General features: G+C 42.6%; 1 protein-coding gene across 24 annotated transcripts in view; it reads right to left on the reverse strand.

The window, feature by feature from the left end:
• Window positions 1-21,603, reverse strand: part of PRR14L (proline rich 14 like) — a 63,361-nt gene that overhangs the window by 12,932 nt on the left and 28,826 nt on the right. For 7 of the 24 annotated variants that reach the window (XM_082353034.1, XM_082353035.1, XM_082353044.1 and 4 more), the window contains 4 exons: window positions 15,850-21,022; window positions 12,227-12,298; window positions 11,407-11,578; window positions 10,785-10,891 (listed from right to left, as the gene is read on the reverse strand). In XM_082353034.1, coding sequence (XP_082209160.1) covers window positions 10,785-10,891; window positions 11,407-11,578; window positions 12,227-12,298; window positions 15,850-21,022 — 5,524 coding nt within the window. The other 17 variants (XR_014233856.1, XR_014233857.1, XM_082353036.1 and 14 more) reach the window with 11 other exon arrangements.

Below are 21,603 nucleotides of genomic sequence, written 5' to 3' on the forward strand. Positions count from 1 at the left end.
TGAAAAGAGAAAAAAATAAATTCTTCATGGTCTCTTACAAGAGACAAGATCGGTTTCCCAACTCTATGCTTTCCATTCTTCTACTTTCCAAGAGTAAAAGATGAGTCCTAGATGTGTCTCATGAGAACAACGAGTACTGGATCTTCTTTTCCAGGGCATCAATCTTCAACTTTGTGAGATTTGGTCCAGTTATACTTACTTGGAGGGATATAACTGGATGAGTACCTATTATCTTAGTTTACAGCTTCTTCTTGTCCTACTTTTTCAATGTTTCTTCTGCTTAATTGACCGCTCTTTTTTAATTCTCCCCTCCTGGCTTGAAAATTATACGTATTCTGTTCTTTAGTGGTTGGCAAGAATTTTAATGAGCATATTTAACTTATAAACCCTTCTCTCAAACAACACAAAGTCCCTGGAACCTCTAAGTCTGATCAATACTGTCCCAATTTATGTTAGTAGTGTCCTATTTTGCCTATTTATTTTGTAATTTTTTTGTGTAAGAAATCAGGTCATTTGGTCTGTGGCTTCCCCAGTCTAGATTTTCTTGATTACATCCCACTGATGTCATTTAACATGCTCCTCTGACCCAAACATATGGGAAATACTACAGGTATTTCCTATGGACTGGTAATTAAATAGAGAGGTATGATCAGATTGAGGTGTTCCGGGTTTTTTGATAGACTTTTAGGTGTCCATCACGAGGGACATGATACCCAGCTGTCACCCTTTTTGTGTATTAGCAGCCAGCCACTGACAAACACTAAATATATTTATTAGTTCTTTAGGATTGTACATGGTGACAGTCTATCATTCTCCCGGGAGAATTCTTCCATCTAAAGAAAACTTCACGCTCATCCATGGTTTGGTAACCCTGAGGTACCGTTTGCACAGGAAAAGTGGGTTGTATGCTTGGTTCTTTCCCTTTATTTACCAGTTTACAAAACAATGAATTGTTTCCCTATTATCATCCAAATACGGCCAATGAGTTGTGAACTCATTCATTATGAACTGTTGGACTGAAACATATCTCATGTGCTTCAATCTACTGCAGTTATTATTCCTTTTGATGCTCAGACTGTCTCATCTGTGGCAGTCTCTTCAAATTGGTTCCTGTGTCTCTCCGACATGACCCCAGTCGCCTCTTGAGAGCTCATCACTTTCTGGCACAAGACAGTCTATACTCGTGCATTTCCTGCCCTAGACCTGTAGCCAGTCTTCAAGAAGCCTTGGTTCACATATCATAAAATTCACCCTATTATTTGTTTATTTTTATGAGTGTGCTCAATCTGTTTGTTCACTCTTAGTTTTTGGTACTATGTAGAAGATAATAGCTTCAACCTTCAGGCCACCACTCTTAGTAGAAACTTATTTTCAGACAGCACAGTACCTTTATTACAAAAGAGCAAATTATTATAAAGTTTCTGTGCTTTAAACCTTTTTCAGATAAGTTAAGGAGTGACTGAACAGCACAGCAATAAACTTTTCGGCATTGTGCTTTAGTTTCTTCCTGGCTTTTTGAAAATCTTAATTGAGGTTCAGTTTGGTTCAATTCCAATTCAGCAAAGAACATGCTTGTGGAAAAAATACATAAATAATAGCATAGATAAGATTTTTCACAGGGATTTCCAACAAACAACTGTTACTTTGCTTCTTAACAACAGCAATAGCTACGTTAGATTAAGGATGTCGGATGGGTTGTTGGAAAGTGAAAGATTAGGCTTCTGACAGTCATTCTGACGAGCAAATCAGGGCAGTGTGCACCCATGTCCAGTTTCTGAGCTGAGGTGAGTGCTGAGGCGCCAAGTTCAGATTCTGGGATTCCTAGGCTCTCAACAAGCTTTGCCTTCCTCAGAGGGGCTTCACTCACTGGAGGTGGTGGGATGTGTAGACGTCCTCAAAAGCAGACACTTTCTGTGCAGATGCCACTTTGCCCAGAGTGGCTCTGCCAAGAGTCTACGCTCGAGCATCTTCTGTCTGGTGGTTCCTTGCTCCCTCCATCTCTTGATCTGTTTTTACGACTTGATTTCCCTCCGGTAAAGAAGCATCTTGAGACAATTCTGAAGCAAGGTTGTGCTATTCTAGTATTGACAAAACTGAGGCTCTGAGGGGCTCGCTCAGGGGTCAAGCCCTGGTCCCTGGGGTCTCCTGTGAGGACCATGCCACTGTGACCCCCAAAGCACACTGCTGTGCTCATGCTGTGGCAGATCTGGCCCCTGGAAAGATGTGGCAGGGCCTGGTGGTCAGTGGGTGCAGCACCCCCGATCCTGTGCTGGGGCACCTACAGGCTCTCCTCACAGCCAGGTGACGGTGGCCTTAAAATTCACCCTTTAAAGTGTATGTACAGTTCAGTGGATTTTCGTAGAGGCACAATGTTATTCATCACCACTAATTCCAGAACGTTTTCACAACCCACAGAAGAAACCCTGGACCAACGAGCAGTCACACCCATCCTCTCCTACCCCAGCACCTGGCAACCATGTATCTACTTTCTGCCTCTATGGTTCTGCCTATTCTGGACACTTCATACAAATGGAATCATACAGTATGTGCTCTTTGGAGTCGATCTTCTTTCACTTAGCACACTGTTTCCACGGTTCATTCATGGTGTAGCACGTCTCAGTACTTCTTTTTAACGTTCTATGGATAGACCACCTTTCTTAATCTATTCATCAACTGATGGACATTTGGATTGTTTCTACTTTTTAGCTGTTATGAAGAATATTGCTATGAACATTCATGTACAAGATTCTGTGTGAACATGTTTTCAATTTCCCTTGGACATATACCTAGAAGTAGTGATATGGTAACTCTAACATTTTGAGGAACTGCCAAACTATTTCCCACAGTGGCTACACTATTTTACATTCCCACAAGCAATGTATGAAGGTTCCAATTTCTACCCATCCTCAATGCCAACACTTAATTTGTTGTTATTTGTAAAAAAATTACTGCCATCCTAGTGGGTGAGAGCCATCTTGTGGTTTTGATTTGCAGTTCCCTAATGACTAATGATGCTGAGCATCATTTTTTGGCCATTCATCTGCATCTTCTTTGAATAAATGCCTGTTCAGAATCTTTGCCTACTTTAAAAAATTGCGTTGCTGTCGCTTTGTTGTTGAGTTGTAAGAATTCTTTATATATTGTGCATACTAGAGCCCTACCAGATATATGACTTGCAAACACTTTTTCTGATTCTGTGGGTTATCTGTTATCTTAAAAAAACAAAACAAAACAAAACAAAAAAGACTTATTTAGAGCAGTTTTTGTTCATAGCAAAATTGAGTGGACAGAGTTCTCATATACACCCTGCCTGGAAACCCCTGCAACTCCCCTACTAAGCACAGCAACCCCTATTATTAACAGCCTGCACCAGAGTGGAACATTTGTCACAACTGATGAATCTGCAATGACACATCATAATCACCCACAGTCCATGGTTTACATTAGGGTTCACTCTTAGTGTTGCACATTCTGTGGGTTTGGAGAAATGTATAATGACATGTATCTACCATTACAGTATCATTCAGAATCATTTTCACTGCCCTAAAAATTACTGTACTTGCCTATTTCTCCTTCCCTCCTCCCTACTCCATGGCAACTATTGATTCAATGACAGTCTCCATAGTTTTGCCTTTTTCCAGAATGTCACATAGCCGGAATCATACAGTATGTAGCTTATTCAGACTGGCTTTTCACTTAGTAGTATTTCAGTAAGGTTTCTCCATGTCCTCTTCATGGCTTAAGAGCTCATTTCTCTTTAGTATTGAATAATATTCCATTGTCTGGATGTACCATGATTTAGTATCCATTCACCTACTGAAGGACATCTTGGCTGCCTGCAAATTCTAGCAATTATGAATTAACCTGCTATAAATATTTCTGTGCAGGTTTTTATATGAATGTAAGTTTTCAACTCATTTGGTTAATACCAAGGAGCATGACTGCTGGATCGTACGGTACGAGTATGATTAGTTTTATAAGAAACCACCAAACGCTTCCATTCCATTGGTTTACTTTTTATTTTGTTGGCTACACCACACGGCTTGGCTTATGGGATCTTAGTTTCCCAAACAGGGATTGAACCCGGGCCCTCGGCAGTCAAAGCACGGAGACCCTAACCATTGGAGCGTCAGGGAATTCCCTATTCCATTGTCGTTTTTTTTTTAAATAAATTTATTTATTTTATTTTATTTATTTTTGGCTGTGTTGGGTATTCGTTGCTGTGCGTGGGCTTCTCTTGTTGCGGAGCATGTGCTCTAGGCGCGTGGGCTTCAGTAGTTGTGGCACGTGGGCTCAGCAGTTGTGGCTCTCGGGCTCTAGAGTGAAGGCTTAGTAGTTGTGGTGCAAGGGCTTAGTTGCTCCGCGGCATGGGGGATCTTCCTGGACCAGGGCTCGAACCCATGTGCCCTGCATTGGCAGGCAGATTCTTAACCACTGCGCCACCAGGGAAGTCCCCTCCGTTGGTTTTATGTCAATCCTTATGCATTACCACACTGTTTTGATTACTGAAGCTTTGTACTAAGTTTGTGTATATATATATTTTTTTACTGTGGTAAAATACACAAAACATACAATTTACCATTTCAATTATTTTTAACGGTGCATGTAATAAGTTTTGAAATGGGTTACTGTGAGTCTTCCACTTTGTTCCTCTTTTTCAAGGTTGTTTTGCCTATTTTGGGTCACTTGTATTTTCAGGATTTTTAGGATCAGCTTGTCAATTTCTGCAAAAAAAAGGTAGTCAACATTTTATAATAGGATTGCAGTAAGCTGTAGATTGCCTTGCATAGTACTAACTTATTGACAGCATTAAGTAGCCAAATATATGAATGGATGTCTTTCCATTTATTCAGGTCTTTAATTTCTTTCAACAGTAGTTGGTAGTTTGTAGTGTTTACTGAACAAGTCCTACACTTCGTTTGTTAAATTTATCCCTAGGCTTTTTTTTTTTTTTGATGCTACAGTAAATGGAACTGTTTTCGAAATTTCATTTTCAGATTGCTCATTGCTAATGTATAGAAATACAATTGTTTTTATTTTTCTTGTATCTTGATCTTATATCCTGCAAACTTGCTGAATTCATTCACTAGCTCTAATAGTGGATTCTTTAGGGTTTTCTATATACAAGAAACTGAAAAGATAGTTTTACTTCCTTTCTGAGTGCTATCTCATTTTCTTGCTTAATTGCCCTGTCTAGAACCTCTAGCAGAATGTTAAATAGAAATGGCTAGAGTGAATATCCTTGTCTTGTTTCTGATCTTAGGGGACATCTTTCAGTCTTTTACAATTAAGTAGGATTTCTGCTTCGGGTTTTCGGGTAGATGCCCTTTATTCATTTGAGGAAGTCCTCATTTCCCTCTCTCCCTTTTTAAAAAATATTTATTTGGCTGCACCAGGTCTTAGTCGCGGCACGTGGGATCTTTGCTGCCATGTGTGGGATCCTCGCTGTGGCATGCGGGATGTTTAGTTGTGGCATGTGAACTCTTAGTTGTGGCATGTGGGATCTAGTTCCCTGACCAGGGATCGAACCCGGGCCCCCTGCATTGGGAGCTCAGAGTCTTAGCCACTGGACCATCAGGGAAGTCCCTCTTATTTATTCTGAAGTTCATGGAGTGTTTTTATCATGAAAGGGTGTTGGAATTTGTCCAATGCTTTTTCTGCATCTAATGAGATAATCATGTGCTTTCCCCCCTTTATTCTATTAATGTGGTATACTCCATTGATTAATTTCCTGTGTTCAACTAACCTTGCATTCCTGGCATAAATCCCACTTGGTCACGTGTATAATCATTTTTTAATATGTTGCTGGATTCTGTTTGCTATTATTTTGAAGATTTTGATGTATACATTTATAAGGTTCCCTGGCTTCTTTTAAGATTATCTCTTTGTCTTTGGAACTCTGAAGTTTTCATACCTAACTTCTTTCTGAAGTTAGGTATGAAATTCTTTTTATTGATCCTGCTTGGGATTAGTATCTTTTGCCAGTATACTAAAAAACACAGAATTACATAGTATGTGAACTATTTCTCAATAAAGCTGTTTAAAATTTTTCATTTAGATGCTGCTTTACTGAGGTATAACTGACACATAGAACTGTAAGATATTTCAAGTGTACATTGTGATGACCTGATATATGTATACACTGTGAAAGGATTCCTCCTATCTAGTTAATTAAGAGTTTGTGTTTTGACTTTGTTTATAGTTGGTTTCTTTTTTTCCCAGCAGAAGTGATAGATTTTTATGACATATATTTTTCAGCTTTTTATTTTACGGCTCTGAATTTTCTGTTATAGTAACCATTTCCTATAGTTTCTTCAATTATTCTTACGGCTTCATTTGTTTACATTTAAGTCTGATTTTATTTGGAAGATATTCTGGTGAAAGGTCTAAGGTAGAGACCCAGCTTTCTTCTTCTTCTTCTTTTTAATATTTATTTATTTATTTATTTTGGCTGCGCCAGGTCTTAGTTGGGGCATGTGGACTCTTAGTTGTGGCATGCAGGATCTAGTTCCCGGACCAGGGATCAAACCCGTGTCCCCTGCAGTGGAAGCGCACAGTCTTACCCACTGGACCACCAGGGAAGTCCCCCAGCTTTATTACTCCTAGAATGGCCACCCAGCTGTCCCAGTAGCATTTTACTGAATAGTCCATTTTCACCACTGATTTGAGGGGACACCTTTGTCACATACTAAATTTCTCTATGTATTTGTGTCTAATTATGGACTTTGTTTTACCAATTTGTATATTTATGCTCTGGCATCATACTATTTTAATTATTGAGACTTGACAATGTATTTTAAGATCTCTTAACACTAGTACTCTTATTTCACTCCTTTTCTGAATTTTCCAGGCTATTCTTGCTTCTTTATTTCTATAATTGTGTTAAATACATGCCTTTCCATTTATTCATATCTCTTCCTAAAAGAACAGTTCTTGGTCAAGTGAATGTGTTTAAATTTTTATTGTTTACTGGAATGTACCAGTTATCTAATTACTGCTTCTCAGCTCAGAATGCACCCTCAGTACCTGCTCTGTGACAATGGCATCTTGGACTCCTAATGCATCTCTTCTTCACAGTGAGTTGGTGCTGAGCTTCGGCAGAAGGAGGCACTGGAGGACACTGGAGGAGCAAAGGAGCTTTTCTTCTTGCTCCTGCCACATGGCCCATCATGGGTGCACGTGTACTGGGATGTCTGGGGCGGGGCCGGATGGGGACAGTTGCCCCAGCTGTATAGCCAGAGCGTGGAGCACCCCCCAGTGCCCCTGTAGCACTAGCCTGGTGACCACCACACCACAGATGGGGCACTCGGGGACTGAAGCCCATAGTGGGACCCCAACATCCTCAGGGTTGTTTCCTGTGACTCTCCTGGAGCAAACGCCACATGCCCCAGGCCACGCACCTGCAGCAGCACCCTGACACCCCGGCTGTCTGCCCTCCAGCCTCAGCTCATGCCCTGGAAGGCTGTTGTTGTTGTTTCCTGCTCGCCCAACTCTGACGTTAGCAACCTGGCCATCCGATGGGCTGCAACCACACCTTCTCCAACAAAGTCAGACTCCAATCTGGGGGAGAGGGCCCCCTTCTCCCTTGGCCCTAGGATGCCCTTCAGAATTCTCGGTACACCTTAACAGTTACTCTCCTGTTATACTTTAACACTTTAAACTTCCACTGTTTAAAATACTGTGTGGTTTCCATCTCCTGACTGGACCTAGACTAATAACATGATACTAAGGTAAAAGCCCTAAGGTTTTGCTAGACCAGGGGTCCTCACACCAGTGTACTAGAAGACTTTCCACAGACACACTGAAACCCAGCTCTAGGGTAATCAATCTCCCGATCTTTAATCTCCTGCACGTGACACACCTGAGAAGTGTCCTTACACTCATGTAGACGTCTCCATTCCCACAAATTCTTTCTTTTTTTTTTTTTGGCCACGCCACACGGCATGCGGGATCTTAGTTCCCCAATCAGGGATCAAACCCATGCCCCCTGCAGTGGAAGCGCAGAGTCTTAACCACTGGACCGCCAGGGAAGTCCCCTCACAAATTCTTTTAGAACAGCCCCTATCCACCCTGAATTCTACTTTGGTATCGGAATAAAATCACTGATCTCACTAGGCCCTCCTCAGATATTAATGAAATCACCGTAAACCTGTCTTGGACGTGTCTTTCCCCACCTTACACACGGTTCCGCTAAGAGAAGAGCGGCTTTAGCAAGAGGGGACTCAGCCTAATTTCAGATATGGTGTGGAATGGGGCTGTCAGAGGGACTTTGCCTCACTCACCTCCTGACTATCATCAAACAATGCCTACTTAAGAAAGAGAGCTTCAAACACCAAAAATAGCTTGGTCATGTATTTAACTGTACACAATGTCTTTTCAAACTATTCTCAACTCTCATGCACAGTCTGTTATCACTTAGAAGAACATTAATCAAATCATATAAGGAAATATTTAAGTCAATTATTCAATCTTCATCTTACAAAATATTATAACTTCTACTTCTTGTTAATAACAAAAATTATATGAGCTGCCATGCCAATCGGTTTGCAGTGATACACTTTTCTCCTACATTAAATACTGAAGCAATCATGAGATTTATATAAATTAATGGATTTATTTCTGATTATTTACATGATTCTTAATTGTTCCTAAAAGTCTAATAACAGAGTTTTATTCGTGCACGTCTACACATTTACTGAAGCAATACCACGCTTTCTAACATACTCCTCACTTCATAATTTATTATTTTAGCTATAAATTACATTGCTTTATTATAAATTCAAAAATGGGAAAGTCTTATACATAACTTTAATTTTGACTTATGGCTTTTAGAAATCCACGTTACAAGAAGTGTTCCATAATTTATTTTTCAATGGTCTGTATGATTTTCTTGAAGGTAAATATTAACATATTTACTGTTTCATACCCAAGACATGGAGGGGAGGCTGTATTCATTGTACCAGGTCATTTTATGTAAGAGACTTGAGCATCCGTGGATTTTGGTATCGGGGGGTCTCCTGGAACCAACTCCCCGAGGATACTGAGGGATGACTATATTATAATTGGAAAGCAGAAAAGTTAGGAAGTTAAGAATGATTTGGCCAATGGGCTTGAATAATAAAAACTGCCTTCACCAAGTAAGTTGTATGTCAAAAATTTTCCATAAATTTAATGCCCTAAATCGGCACCTTCAAAGTGTCTATAAAAAAGTGTATTTGAAGTAATAAAAGCATTTTACCAAGATGTCTTAGGTAAAGATTTATTGAAGATCTTATATTTTTCAATCCTTTCATTATATAGGATTAACTAAAGTGCCCCTAAGTGAGAAAGTAACATAGAATTCTTAGGTATCTGAAACTGGTCAGATCCCCTCGGTGCACGTCCCATAAACTGAGCCACTGCTGGCCTCCAAAGTCTGGGTGACAGAACCCGAGTGAGTCAGCTCTTTTTGATTCTTTGCTTTCAAAAAAGATTAGGTGATAAATCATTAAATATGATTTGTTGATAGATCATTCTGATTTTTTGATATTACTTGACAGAAGTTGAAAGGATTGAATGTCATTGTTCTTTAAAAACTCTTTCCACTCCCAACTACCTATCTTTATTAATAAGGTTTTCCAGAACTTCTATCTACATAAAAATTCAAGAGAGAATACCATGATTCTGAACCCTATTTCATTCTAGTAAAAAGTATTATTCAACCCAGGATATCTGAAATATTTTAAAAATTTCTCTTGAAAAGACATGGTAGGATGATCAATAAAAGAACTGTAGGATAAAAACACAACACGTTAAGATAAGAACCACGTGGGAAAAGTGGAACGTAAATCACAGTAACAGTTAACTATCACACTTGTGTTGTGTGAAGCAATAAAATAGATACAGTGCACATTTTTTTCTCAACTGGACTGTACAGCAATCTTAAGTGTTGGGAATTCTTACTCACATTCTACAGGTAAGTCCTTGAAGCTCAGGAAGGTGAAATAACTTACCTTGGGTTAATCAAGGGACACAGGCTTCCATTTGCTGATGAGAAATTAAGGAGTGAAATCCATCACAAGAAAACATAACTCTGGAGGTCTTTTTAAAATGTTTATATCTTCATAGTGTCTGTGTAATATACATCATCCCCAAACTGGAATCATGTCAAATACACAATTTGGAATCACGCCCAACCAATACATAATTTAGTAATCTTTTTCTTTCCACTTCACTTTATAGGAATTAGCAATCAGCTCTGTCATAAAAATCTTTAGAATCCAAATTTTTAAAGGCTATACTATGGACCATAACATGGATCTAGCATTTTCTTGAAAACAAAAAAAGACATCTTTCCTTCATGATGTGTAGGTCCCTTCCCAGTTCTGTGCACAGAATGTTGTGAGCCTGAGCTGTGGGGTCGGGTAAGACCTGTGAGAGACAGGAACCACCTGTTCTGTCACGAGGGACGCTCTGGCCTAACACAGATTTCTCAGCTACTGAGCCTTGGCACCGTCACCTAAACCTGGGGACGACGGCTGTGCCTACCTTCCAGCACCCTTGGAGGATGAACTGGGACTGTGTACACAGAGCGACAGCACCCGGCATAGAGAGCTCAGGAAAAGTGATCGAGAACGCGTTCAAATATCCCTGCACACAAATCTCTGGCCACAGTACCGATGAATTCTTTTGGATAAATTCCTAGAAGTATAACAAAAGCTCAGAGTATATGATCATTCAAAAGGTCATTATATTCTGCCAACTTCCAAAAAAGTGCACACATGCATGTTAGAGAAGGCGCTCACCTTTTGGGTCGAGGAAGGCCCATGGGGGTAAGGTTAGGGTCCGGCTTAGGAATGGTTTTCCGGATGCGAATCTGTGAGACCTTCTTTGGCCTCTTCTCCGGCTCAGTCTATTTTTAAGAAGAAGAAAGATGGTCAGGTTGTAAGACATTCTAAATATATGAAGTCCCCTTTCCTGACACCCACCGCATTGCTTCCTCAGTGTACAGATGACTTCAGGAAGTAGTTTATGACAAATCTCCCACCCCCCGCCGCCCCCACTCCTGCCAACAGCGTTTTCAGCAACCGCCCCCTTTATGTTACTGTACATGCAGTTCAGATACTGAGATTATCAACATGGAAATTTGCAACTGTTGGCGACAGCAGATACTTCAAAATTGAAGCACACCATTGTTCACTCGTCTCTGTGGTTCAGTTCTCTAAACACTGTTAAATGCATCATCAAAAAAAAGGGTCTGGAAGGTGATGAGGAAGAAGAGATTCAAGGTATCCTTTAGTGTCTTGCTAACCTCCCATACTCAGCTGAAGCTAAACGTGGTAGCAAAGAGACTCAGGGGCCCATCTGTACCTGTCACGTCATCTGTGGTGCCACCGTCACCTGACCCCATCAGCACTTTAAATTTACCTCTTTCTGTTCTGGGGGGCTGCTCTGTGGTCGGGGGCATGGGGCTGTCACACCATCCAGCTCATCAAATCCAGGAACCGGGAACTCGGAGGCTGAAAGCAGGAGCTTGCTGACAGCTGAGTCTGTTACCAAGCGAGACTTTGGTACCAAGGCAGGGAATGGAGGCTCTAGCCTAGCACCACGGAGAGAGAGACAGAGAAGAACGACATGGGACGGGTTCACCTTCTATGTCGGCACATTCGTCTTAACATCCAGACAAGAGCTGAATGACGTTCCCAGTAAACCTGTCCTCTTGTTACTTCTGGACACACCTGTGTCTATACATGTAAAAAACGACGAGAATGTGGTCAATCCACTTCACTGTGATGGAATAACGAACGAGGAAGGTGCAGTGAATAATGAAAAACGTAAAAAGGAACAGGTTTTTTGTGGGAAGAAGACATTTAGTGAACTGAACAAATGGATTGTGCTCAGACGACGTCAATCCCATCTGGGCACCGAAATCGGCTAAATGACCAAGAAGTATCTTGAGGGGACTTGTGGTACAATGAGCCGGCTAGGGATTTTGACTTTTTTTTTATAAATGGGATTGATCACACAACTTTAGTTACACAGGTTGAACCTCAGATTGTTCATCTGAGAGGTGCAGATCAGGCTGAGAAGGAGAACAAGAGGTCAGAATTATACCATGCCCGACCCACACCAGCCGCTAGTGCACTCGCCCACTTCTCTCTCTCTCTCTCTCTCTCTCTCTCACACACACACACACACACACTTCAAGCCACAAGCCCTCACGTGCCAGGCGCCACTGGAGCCTCACCTCACATGACTGCCGCTGGTGCTGTAAGCAGCTTCCAGGCCCGGAAGAGGTACAGACGGTAACGCAGTGTGGCTGAAGTGGAGCAAAAGTACAAGAGAGGCAGGTTAGGGCAGCGGGATGGCAGGAGAGGCTCTGGTGTACCGTGGGTTTGGAAGGATGCTCAATCCGAGCCCAAGGAAGACGAGAAGTGTCAGTCACCCAGAAAGACGAAAACCTCCCTCCCAGGCATGAGGATTACATGCACGTGCCCATCACTGGAATGGAGTGGAGGAGGATTATATTCTAACTTAAATGGAAAGAAGGCAGAGAGAGATATACAGAGGACAGTAAGAGAAAGGAGGGGGACAAGAATACCCTTTACCTTATACCTTTTAATCAAGTTGTTGAACATGTATGTTAAAGTTTTTAAAAAGTAATTTAAAGATAAAAATACACTCCTCAGTTCTGTATTAACCGTATTAAAATAAAAGCTGCCAATTTCTATAAACGTACAAAAAATTGTGAAGAAACCTTATTTTCTTTAAAGCCAAGTTCCACGTAAAACATGGCCATGTAGATGAAAACTGTTCACAGGGCTAGTTCCTTTATAATTAAGCTTTGATTTTTATAGATGAAAAATGGTATTAATCACTTATAGATACATTAATATGCATTGTTGGAGAGCTTTTGGTACCCCTCAAAGTAAAGCTTGTATCCATTTCTACTGAATTTAGACACAGTACAGGTTTAATTAATCAGATGTTTATATAATGACCATATAATCCATCTCCTCTGGGAAGTTAGAGAAATTTGTTCAATGGCTGAAACACAGATAATTCAGATTGTTAGAGAGTTTAGCACCAATCTGGAATACTGGGAAAGGGGCTGACCAAATCAGAGGCCTCATCTGGGTCTAGCTCAGTTGACACAGCAACCAGCTGAGTGGCCCGAGTCAGAAAAAACCATGTGCCTCAGTCTCATCATCTATAAAAAAAAAGGCAAAAAAGATGCCTGTCTGACCCATATTATGGAGTGCTGGAGGATGAGGTTCAAATGAGAAAACCCTGTGGAAACATAAATTAATTTAATCTTGGTTAAGTCTTGCTTTCTGGGGCTCCCCAATTTATCACGCTTAACATTTCTAAGTGTGTCTACAAACACAGCAAACTTCTGAGCTCTAAGCCAAGGATATATATGATGTTAAGGCACTTTTAGAGCCAACGAGAAAAAAAGTTCCCACAAATACCACCCCTACCACTTCAATTAAAAAAATAGGGACTTCCCTGGTGGCGCAGTGGTTAAGAATCTGCCTGTCAACAATGCAGGGGACACGGGTTTGATCCCTGGTCCAGGAGGATCCCACATGCCACATAGCAAGTGGGCCTGTGCACCACAACTACTGAGCCTGTGCTCTAGAGCCTGCGAGCCACAACTACTGAAGCCCGTGCACCTAGAGCCCGTGCTCCACAACAAGAGAGGCCACTGCAATGAGAGGGCCGCGCACCGCAACAAGGAGTGGTCCCCGCTCGCCGCAACTAGAAAAAGCCCGCGCGCAGCAACGAGGACCCAATGCAACCAAAAATAAATAAAAATTTTTTTTTAAATTAAATCTTTAAAATACATATATACACACACACACATATATATAATTAAATTAAAAGTAAACTAAAAAATAAAATAAATGAAATGTCAGATACAGGATCTAAGGGAGAGAGAAAATATTCCCCACCAGAAAACAGAAAAGTCAGGTGAGAAAGAGTTCTGGAAGAGGGAAAAGGGTCACAGGGTCATTCACCTTCACAGGGTGAAATGAATAACTACCCTCCATGCTACCTTAGGACTGGACATAGTTTAAAGACGGTAACATGATTTAAAACTGAGTGTAGGGCTTCCCTGGTGGCGCAGTGGTTGGGGGTCTGCCTGCCGGTGCAGGGGACACGGGTTCGAGCCCTGGTCTAGGAGGATCCCACATGCCGCAGAGCGGCTGGGCCCGTGAGCCACAATTGCTGAGCCTGCACGTCTGGAGCCTGTGCTCCGCAGCAAGAGAGGCCGCGATGGTGAGAGGCCTGCGCATCGCGATGAAGAGTGGCCCCCACTTGCCGCAACTGGAGAAAGCCCTTGCACAGAAACGAAGACCCAACACAGCCATAAAAAAATAAATAAATAAATAAATTAATTAATTAATTATTTAAAAAAAAAAACAAAAACTGAGTGTACAGGGCTTCCCTGGTGGCACAGTGGTTAAGAATCCGCCTGCCAATGCAGGAGACATGGGTTCGAGCCCTGGTCTGGGAAGATCTCACATGCCGCAGAGCAACTAAGCCCGTGCGCCACAACTACTGAGCCTGCGCTCTAGATAGTCTTCGAGCCACAGCTACTGAAGCCCGCGCGCCTAGAGCCCGTGCTCCACAACAAGAGAAGCCACCGCAATGAGAAGACCCCACGCAGCCATAAATAAATAAATACATAAAAAGATCAACAAAAAAACTGAGTGTACAGACACAGAGCAGAGTTTGTTGTAGAGGCAAACAAACTATGCAACAGAAGCAGTGCAGCATCATTTAAAACAATTTGATTCATCCTGTTGTATTTTTATGGCTGCCTGATAAGAAGTGAACATTTTCTTGTTTACCTACAGGACAAGAGCTCACAATCAGCCACATTCAGGTTCTGGGGTGCCTTTCTGAAGCTCTTTTATTTAGTTAGTTTTCTGCTAAGATGCTGGGTAGCTTCACAGTATGCGCCTCAGAAGCTTTTCAATGACAGAATGATTCTGCGTGAGAGACTCTGCCTAGACACACAAACAACAAGGCCTCTCCCAGGCCGTTTGGAATTTTAAGGCTTTTTTGGTGTTGAAGTTTTAAACTACAGCAATGATAAGGGCAAACCAAATAATGTTTAAAGTTTCTGTTTATCCAGAGGATTACAAATAGGAGAATTTATCTATTATGTCTAAAGCAAATCTTTAGGGATGTAACTCCCAAATTCTTTTTCTTCTCTCATTTCCTGTTAGAAGGTAAAATGATATTGGTGAAATTATTTTCAACTATTCTCAGTGGTGAAACCACAAGAACTCTTTTCCAGTTCACTTAAAATTCTATAAATTCTATAGCTATAATATGTAAATGCCAACCTCTGAAGCTTCTCTGCTCCAGAAAGAAACACAGAGGTTCCTAAACTAGATTTGGTGATGCCTATGTAATTAATTAGTTTATTTAAAAAGTATTTCTTCTGTATCCTTTACACACCAACCACTGAGTTAGGTGCAGGTTGTTATAATACCTTGTGAACAAGTAATAGTTACAAGTCACAAATCACTACTTATAGTAATGGGATATGTTCTTTGCAAGGTGAGGGCAAGAGGAGAAAAGGAGAGATTCAAGATTTAATGGTTCACAGAATTAAATGGACAGAACAAAGGAAGGTACAAAATAAAGGGTTCTGCAAGAAATCTAGATCCTTCAGGAAAATTAGAGGGGTCTACACTTCAGAATTACTGCTGCATGTTCTTAGCAGAGATTTGGCAATAAACAGGAAATGCAGACACAGACTCTGAGCCCTGCATTTTCAGGAGCGCCCTTTCCTCTCCCCAATGGTAGGATGCAAACATGGGACTTTAGCAAAGAACAGGGGATGGATTTTACCTGCTCATGGTGCCCAGACGTGGCTGCCGCTTGCTGTGAGAGGAATGAAGAGCAGAGATTTCGAAGGGGCAGGCAGAAGGCCCATGCTGGCTCCAAATGGACAGTACTCGGCCCACCGAGTAGGGCAGAGAACAGAAGACCTTGTCTGCTATGGAGGTGGGAGACCGTAACCCTTTCAGACCCTGGGTAAACTGGGTCAGGAAGAGCCTCTGCATGGTGGGCATGTGGCTGGAGCAGCTCCGTTTTTTCGTCCAGATTCGGTAACATCCCGGGGAACAAAGTGCTAGGAGTGTGTGAAGGCCAAGGACGGAGCAGCCCGCTCTGGTCTGGACTATGGCGGTGGCTCCATGGTCTTGGAGAGGAACTGGAGGCTGCAGTGGAGGCTGGGCGCCTGCTTGACAATAGAGGCCAGGGTCTTCCCTGAACGTGGCCACCCCAGGGCAGTCGTGGGCCAAGAAGAAAGAGAAGGTCCACTTAGGAGGTGAAGACGGGCACCGGCGGGCCTCTCCTAAGGCAAGCCTCGCGGGTGCACAGTGCTCGGGAAAAGTCCTTGGGGACTCGGTCCCGCACTCGGAGGCTGACTTCACGTGAAAGGATACTGGGAAGACTTCGGAACCAAACAACAGGGATGGCATCTTGTCGCTCAAATCTATGAAGCTCATTTTGATGGCTTCGAGCGAATAAAGCGTCAAGGGTTTACTGTTAGGCCTCCTGTCCCAATTACTACGTGCCAACCATGGATTCAGCTGCATTGTGCTGTAGGAAAACCCATCCAGGAGCCTTTTGTATCTGAGCCGCTTGTAGCTTTTAGCCACTGGAAGAAGGTCAGAGGAACACCGCCGATATCGTAGCTTCTGGGTCTTTGTGGCCGGGGCCAGTCTGGAGGCAAGGATGGACAGCTTGCTGAGTAAGGCTGATTCTTTGGTAGGCTTCCGAACATTCAGGCTACCCGAGGGCTGGCCTGGAGTGGCCTTCTGCTTTGGTACGTGGCTAACAAGGCTCCTGGCAGGGGCTGTTTCAGGTTCCGGTTGCGTGGGTGCAGACACAGCACGTGAACTGAGAAATCTGTGTGCGTTTGTGGGGATGGTTTCAGAGGAGCTCTTTAAAAAGGCAGAACTTCTGATTTTACTTATTTTCCTCCCCGTGTTGACTAGCTCCGGGCAGGAAACTTTCTTACACATTCGGTGGGGCTGCTTCTTTAAGGGAAGCACTCCTTTCTGATGTGAAGTGTTCCCAAAGGCACCGTGTAGTTCATCACGCCCAGCGGAGTTGGGGTCTTGTGCTTTCCGGGGGGCATCATGGAGGCAAGGGCCTGCGCACGACTCAATATCCTTTTTTGATGGGCGACACAAGCTTTCCTCCTTTGGGTCTTTCAGCTTCTGAAACCCTGCAGCAGTGTCGCCTGTGGCTGGCTTTGCTAGGGTGATTTCTTTCACCACGGTGGGCTCAGCTTTGCGATCCTTAGGTTGGCTCTTACTTTGCACCTCATCTGACAACATATTAGATGATGTGCATCGTTCCAAAGCCGCATGTGCTTCTTTTTGATGCATCTGTTCCTCTTCCTTGTAGTCCAAAGCCTTCTGGCTCTGTTGGTCCTCAGCATCACGCGGCATCCTCGGGGGTTTAAGATGGGTCTGAGACACCCGGCTCATGTTATCACCATGAACACCTTCTCTGACAGTCATCTCTTCGGACTCCTCCACAGCAGGAAACTGACCCCGTGGTCCCCTCTGGTGTTCTGCAGTTTCTTCTCTTTTCACTTCGGTTTCTGTTTCCATCGTCAAAGGCAAACTTTCCGCAATGAGGGCTGTGCTGCTTTCTTCGCTAGGATTACTCTTATCCCTTGGTGCTCTTCCTTTCATCTCAGGCAGGACCATGCAGTCCTTTACATTCTCACAGGGCATTTCACCATCTTTTGGTTTAAAAAGGTTTTTCGGGTCAGTTTCCTCACTATTCATAATTGTTTCTGATTTTTCTTGAGACAACGGATGCAAAGGAGTTATCTCAGTGGGTTTCAGGCTTCCCGGGAGAACAGAGTTCTCCTCTTGGTGTCCAGAAGATGTCAGTTCTTCTGAGGAAATTCCAATGGCATTTCCCTTGTCGTGCTCAGAATTTATTTCTAGTCTTGATCCTTCAATCATTCCTTGTGTTTCTCTCAGAGATGCTTCTTTAGCTTGCTGTTCAAGATGAATATAATTTAAAGACACATTTATTCTATCCAATACTCTTACATTTGGTTTATGATCTGCCACAGACCCTGTCTCAGGGGCACAAGAGTCTGGACACACTTCCATTTCACAGTCTTTTAACAATCTGCATACTTTCTCTTCATAGGATTTTTTAATTTCGAGAAAGTCTGCTGTCGAGGAAGTAGCATCTTGGGAATCTGAATCCTGGTCGATCCTTCCCATAAATGCAGCAATAGGCTCTCCCCTCTGTGACAGCACACTCCTTGAGGTTTCCTGTAACACTGGCCCATCCTGCCTTGCACGCCCATCAAGAATACTAGACGCCCGTATGTCCACAACGCCTTCTGTGCCCTTATCACTACAGCCTGTGGAGATCATGTCTGCCATACCGTCTATGGGCTCCTCACAACCAGAAATCCTTTCAAAGGCCCCTTTCTTCAGGCTTCCACCAGACGATGAGCTGTTATGGCCTGAACCGACTGGCAGATCCTTCAGGCTGTGGCTCACCTCTCCGTTAGGCTCTGCGACCATCTCTCTCTGGTCGCTGCCTAGTGTCTCCTTAGCTGGGTTATCTTCACTCCTGCATTCATCGGATCTGTTTGGGTTGCTCTGGCAGCTGAGGGCTTCATCTGCCTTCTGCTCAGGAGTTTCAGCTGCTTGGTTCATGTTTCTAACACCGGAGAACGTAACAGTAGGAAACTGGTCCAACAATTTTTCAGGACTTGGAATGTTTGCAGGTTGGTCTAATTCCTGTGCGGCACAATCACAGATGTTATGTTTGCAAAACACAGTCTCTTTGGGTGTGTCCTGTTCTTTTTCTTCTAGCCCTTCCTCGCTGGGATGGATGTGACAGGTGGTGTGGATGGTCCTGTTTGGAGCTTCACTATTTAACATGCCTGCCGTCATTTCGTTTCTGATCTTACCTCCTGGAAGGCTGCCTTCAGTTTCTCCCCCACCTGGCTCACTTTCCGCCGATGTACAACTCACTTTATGGATACAACTTTCCACGGAGGCTTCTCTCCCTTGGGGGCGGTGATCGCTGTGCTGAAATGCATTTTCATACTTGGTTATCAGACAGTTCTCAACTCCCAGGACGGTTTCGCTGGGCTCCAGGGCAGCATGGGCAGAACACGTGCTCTCCTCTGGGACGTTTTTTCTTACACAAGGGCAGCTAGAGAGATCCCGAGATTGAATGCTTTGACATTCCACAGCAGAGACCTCTTGAGGCAAGCCTGCGTCTTCTTTCTGATTTGAGAGAAGTCTGGAATGCAGACCTTCTCCTCCTGAATCAGCTGTTTCAGTTTTTCTTACTAGGCTTTCTGATTTGCTGTTTAAGGTGGGATTGTTTGAAGAGGCACCACAGGTTTTGTCACCTGGTGGAGAGATGTCTTTCATTTTTGTCTTTACAGGAACAGTCTGGGTACCAGCAGTGACATCTGCTCCATCCTCTGACGGAGGGTGCTGGCTCCATTGGGAGCCCTCGCTCGCTGCTACAGGCATCTCTTTGTCAGTTGGCAACTTCGCATGGTTTTGACAATTAAGGAACACTTGATTTAAAACACATTCACTTCCTATTTTGTTTACAAGTAGTTCATTGGCATAAGGAAGTTCATTCACCTCCCATGCAGCGCTCTGTTTATCTAAATGGGGACCGTCGTCCTGGGAGTTCTGTACATCTATTTCTGACTCAGGTCTGTCATCAAATTCTAGGGCTGGCAGTAACGGAGCAATGTCTTTCTTGGGTTTCAACACCTCATTTATAGAACTTATCTGGTCCTCTGGCGTTAAACTCACAGGGGATTTTCTTTGAATCAGAAATCCGTCATGTGATACTTCATTTAACTGGGTGCTGTCTTCCAGATTTCTCTGGGTGCTGACTAAGGAGTTAGAGTCTTTACTGTAAATCTTTTCACTTAACATACTGGGCTCTATAGTGGTTGTCTGTTCTGGCTCCTCAATCTGCATTGAGGAGGAAAAATGGTTCTCTTCAGAGGGTGTGCCTGGATGGCTTATATTAGCAAAAGTTCCTCTATGGTCCTCATGGTTTGCCAAGTTATCCTGAATGTCTAAAGTGATTTTTAAATCATTTTTTTTAAACATTATTTCCGTGGCTTCAGTAAAAGAATTGGGCATTAAAGAACTAGAGCAGTCTGTATGGATACTGCCTTGAGGGCAGTAGTGATCGTGGATATTTTCTTTGGAGAAGTCAAGAGCCTCTTTTTTTCCAGAATAGTGACCACTAGCATCCTCTTCTGCTTGCCAGGCATTAACAAGAAAGAGTTCCTCTCTTTCACTCCTGGGGTTCAAAGGCTGTTCATTTTCTTCTCTAGAAGCCAAGTTCTTGCTTTGATCGTCCCCATCAAAACAGGAATTGTCTGTCTTTTTAGCAGATCCCTTTGGCAAGCTATCACCATCAAAACCACACTTTTTTGATGATGTTGTTCTGAATTCTGGACCAGACAAACAGGATGTGAAATGTGAAACTTCCGAATTTTCTTCTAAGGGTTCTACAATAACCACCTTTCTCATGGCTTTGGGACTACCATGTGCAGAACTGTGTCTCTCACTATGGTGGCCAGGAACCTGTTGGCGATTGTCATCTGCTTCACAGACAAGGTTTAATGTACACAACTCTTCCTTTCCATTGTCCACTTTGGAAATGGCACTCTTCCCTGGTAATAATGACAACCAAGGAGGACAGGTTTTTAGTTCTTCACATTCTTTCTCTTTAGTTGCTTCTATTAATCCAGGGTCCACAGAGTTTAAAGGCTCTAGGGACACTAACGTGCTAGTCTCTGAAACCTCACCACTGCTCATGATTTTGTCTACTTCTGGGTATCCGCTGCACCCAGCCGAGAGACCTTTACTCACATGGCCATTCTCGTGTCCTTCATTATTATCCGTCTTAGTCCCACTGACCTTCATACCTTGTACTTCCTCAGTAGATTTTAGCAGAGTTTCAGCTGTAATTTGTACATTTCCTTTTGCACAAGAGAAAGAAATCCAAATCAATATGTAATCATTAAAACAAACCATTTGCTATATCATCCTAAATTTAATCATGCAACAAACGGCAGCAACAAAAAAGATGCAACTCACAAAGAGAATTGCAAAGTTAGTGTTACAATACCATTGGCTTTGTTCTTCTCTGCAAAATATGACAGAGGGCCAAAAGAGTACCTGGAAGAAACAGGTTATTTTGAACAAATGCCTTTCTTTAAATGTTACTTACTTAAATGCACTTACCTAGCTGGACAAATGAATATAATGGGGAGACATATGCCTAATTCAGATCTTAGGAAGCTTCCATCCTAAAGCATTAATAAAGTAGACTCACAATAAAATAGCTTATATTACTAAATGACCATCTTCTTAATACTTGAATAAATAGATAAAATTATCTCTTTGACAAAGAACAGTTATACATAAAACCTATGTAAAAGAGATTAATCTGTAAGTTGAATATTAGTCTTGAACCCAATTACCTGCAATACTTGCCTCCCTACAGGACTGGTCATTAGTTGGTAATTATTGAAGATGAGTGATAGGTACACAGTGGTTTAAT

Source organism: Balaenoptera borealis, assembly GCF_965194805.1.
Source record: "Balaenoptera borealis genome assembly, chromosome: 14".
Taxonomy (NCBI): Eukaryota; Metazoa; Chordata; class Mammalia; order Artiodactyla; family Balaenopteridae; genus Balaenoptera; species Balaenoptera borealis.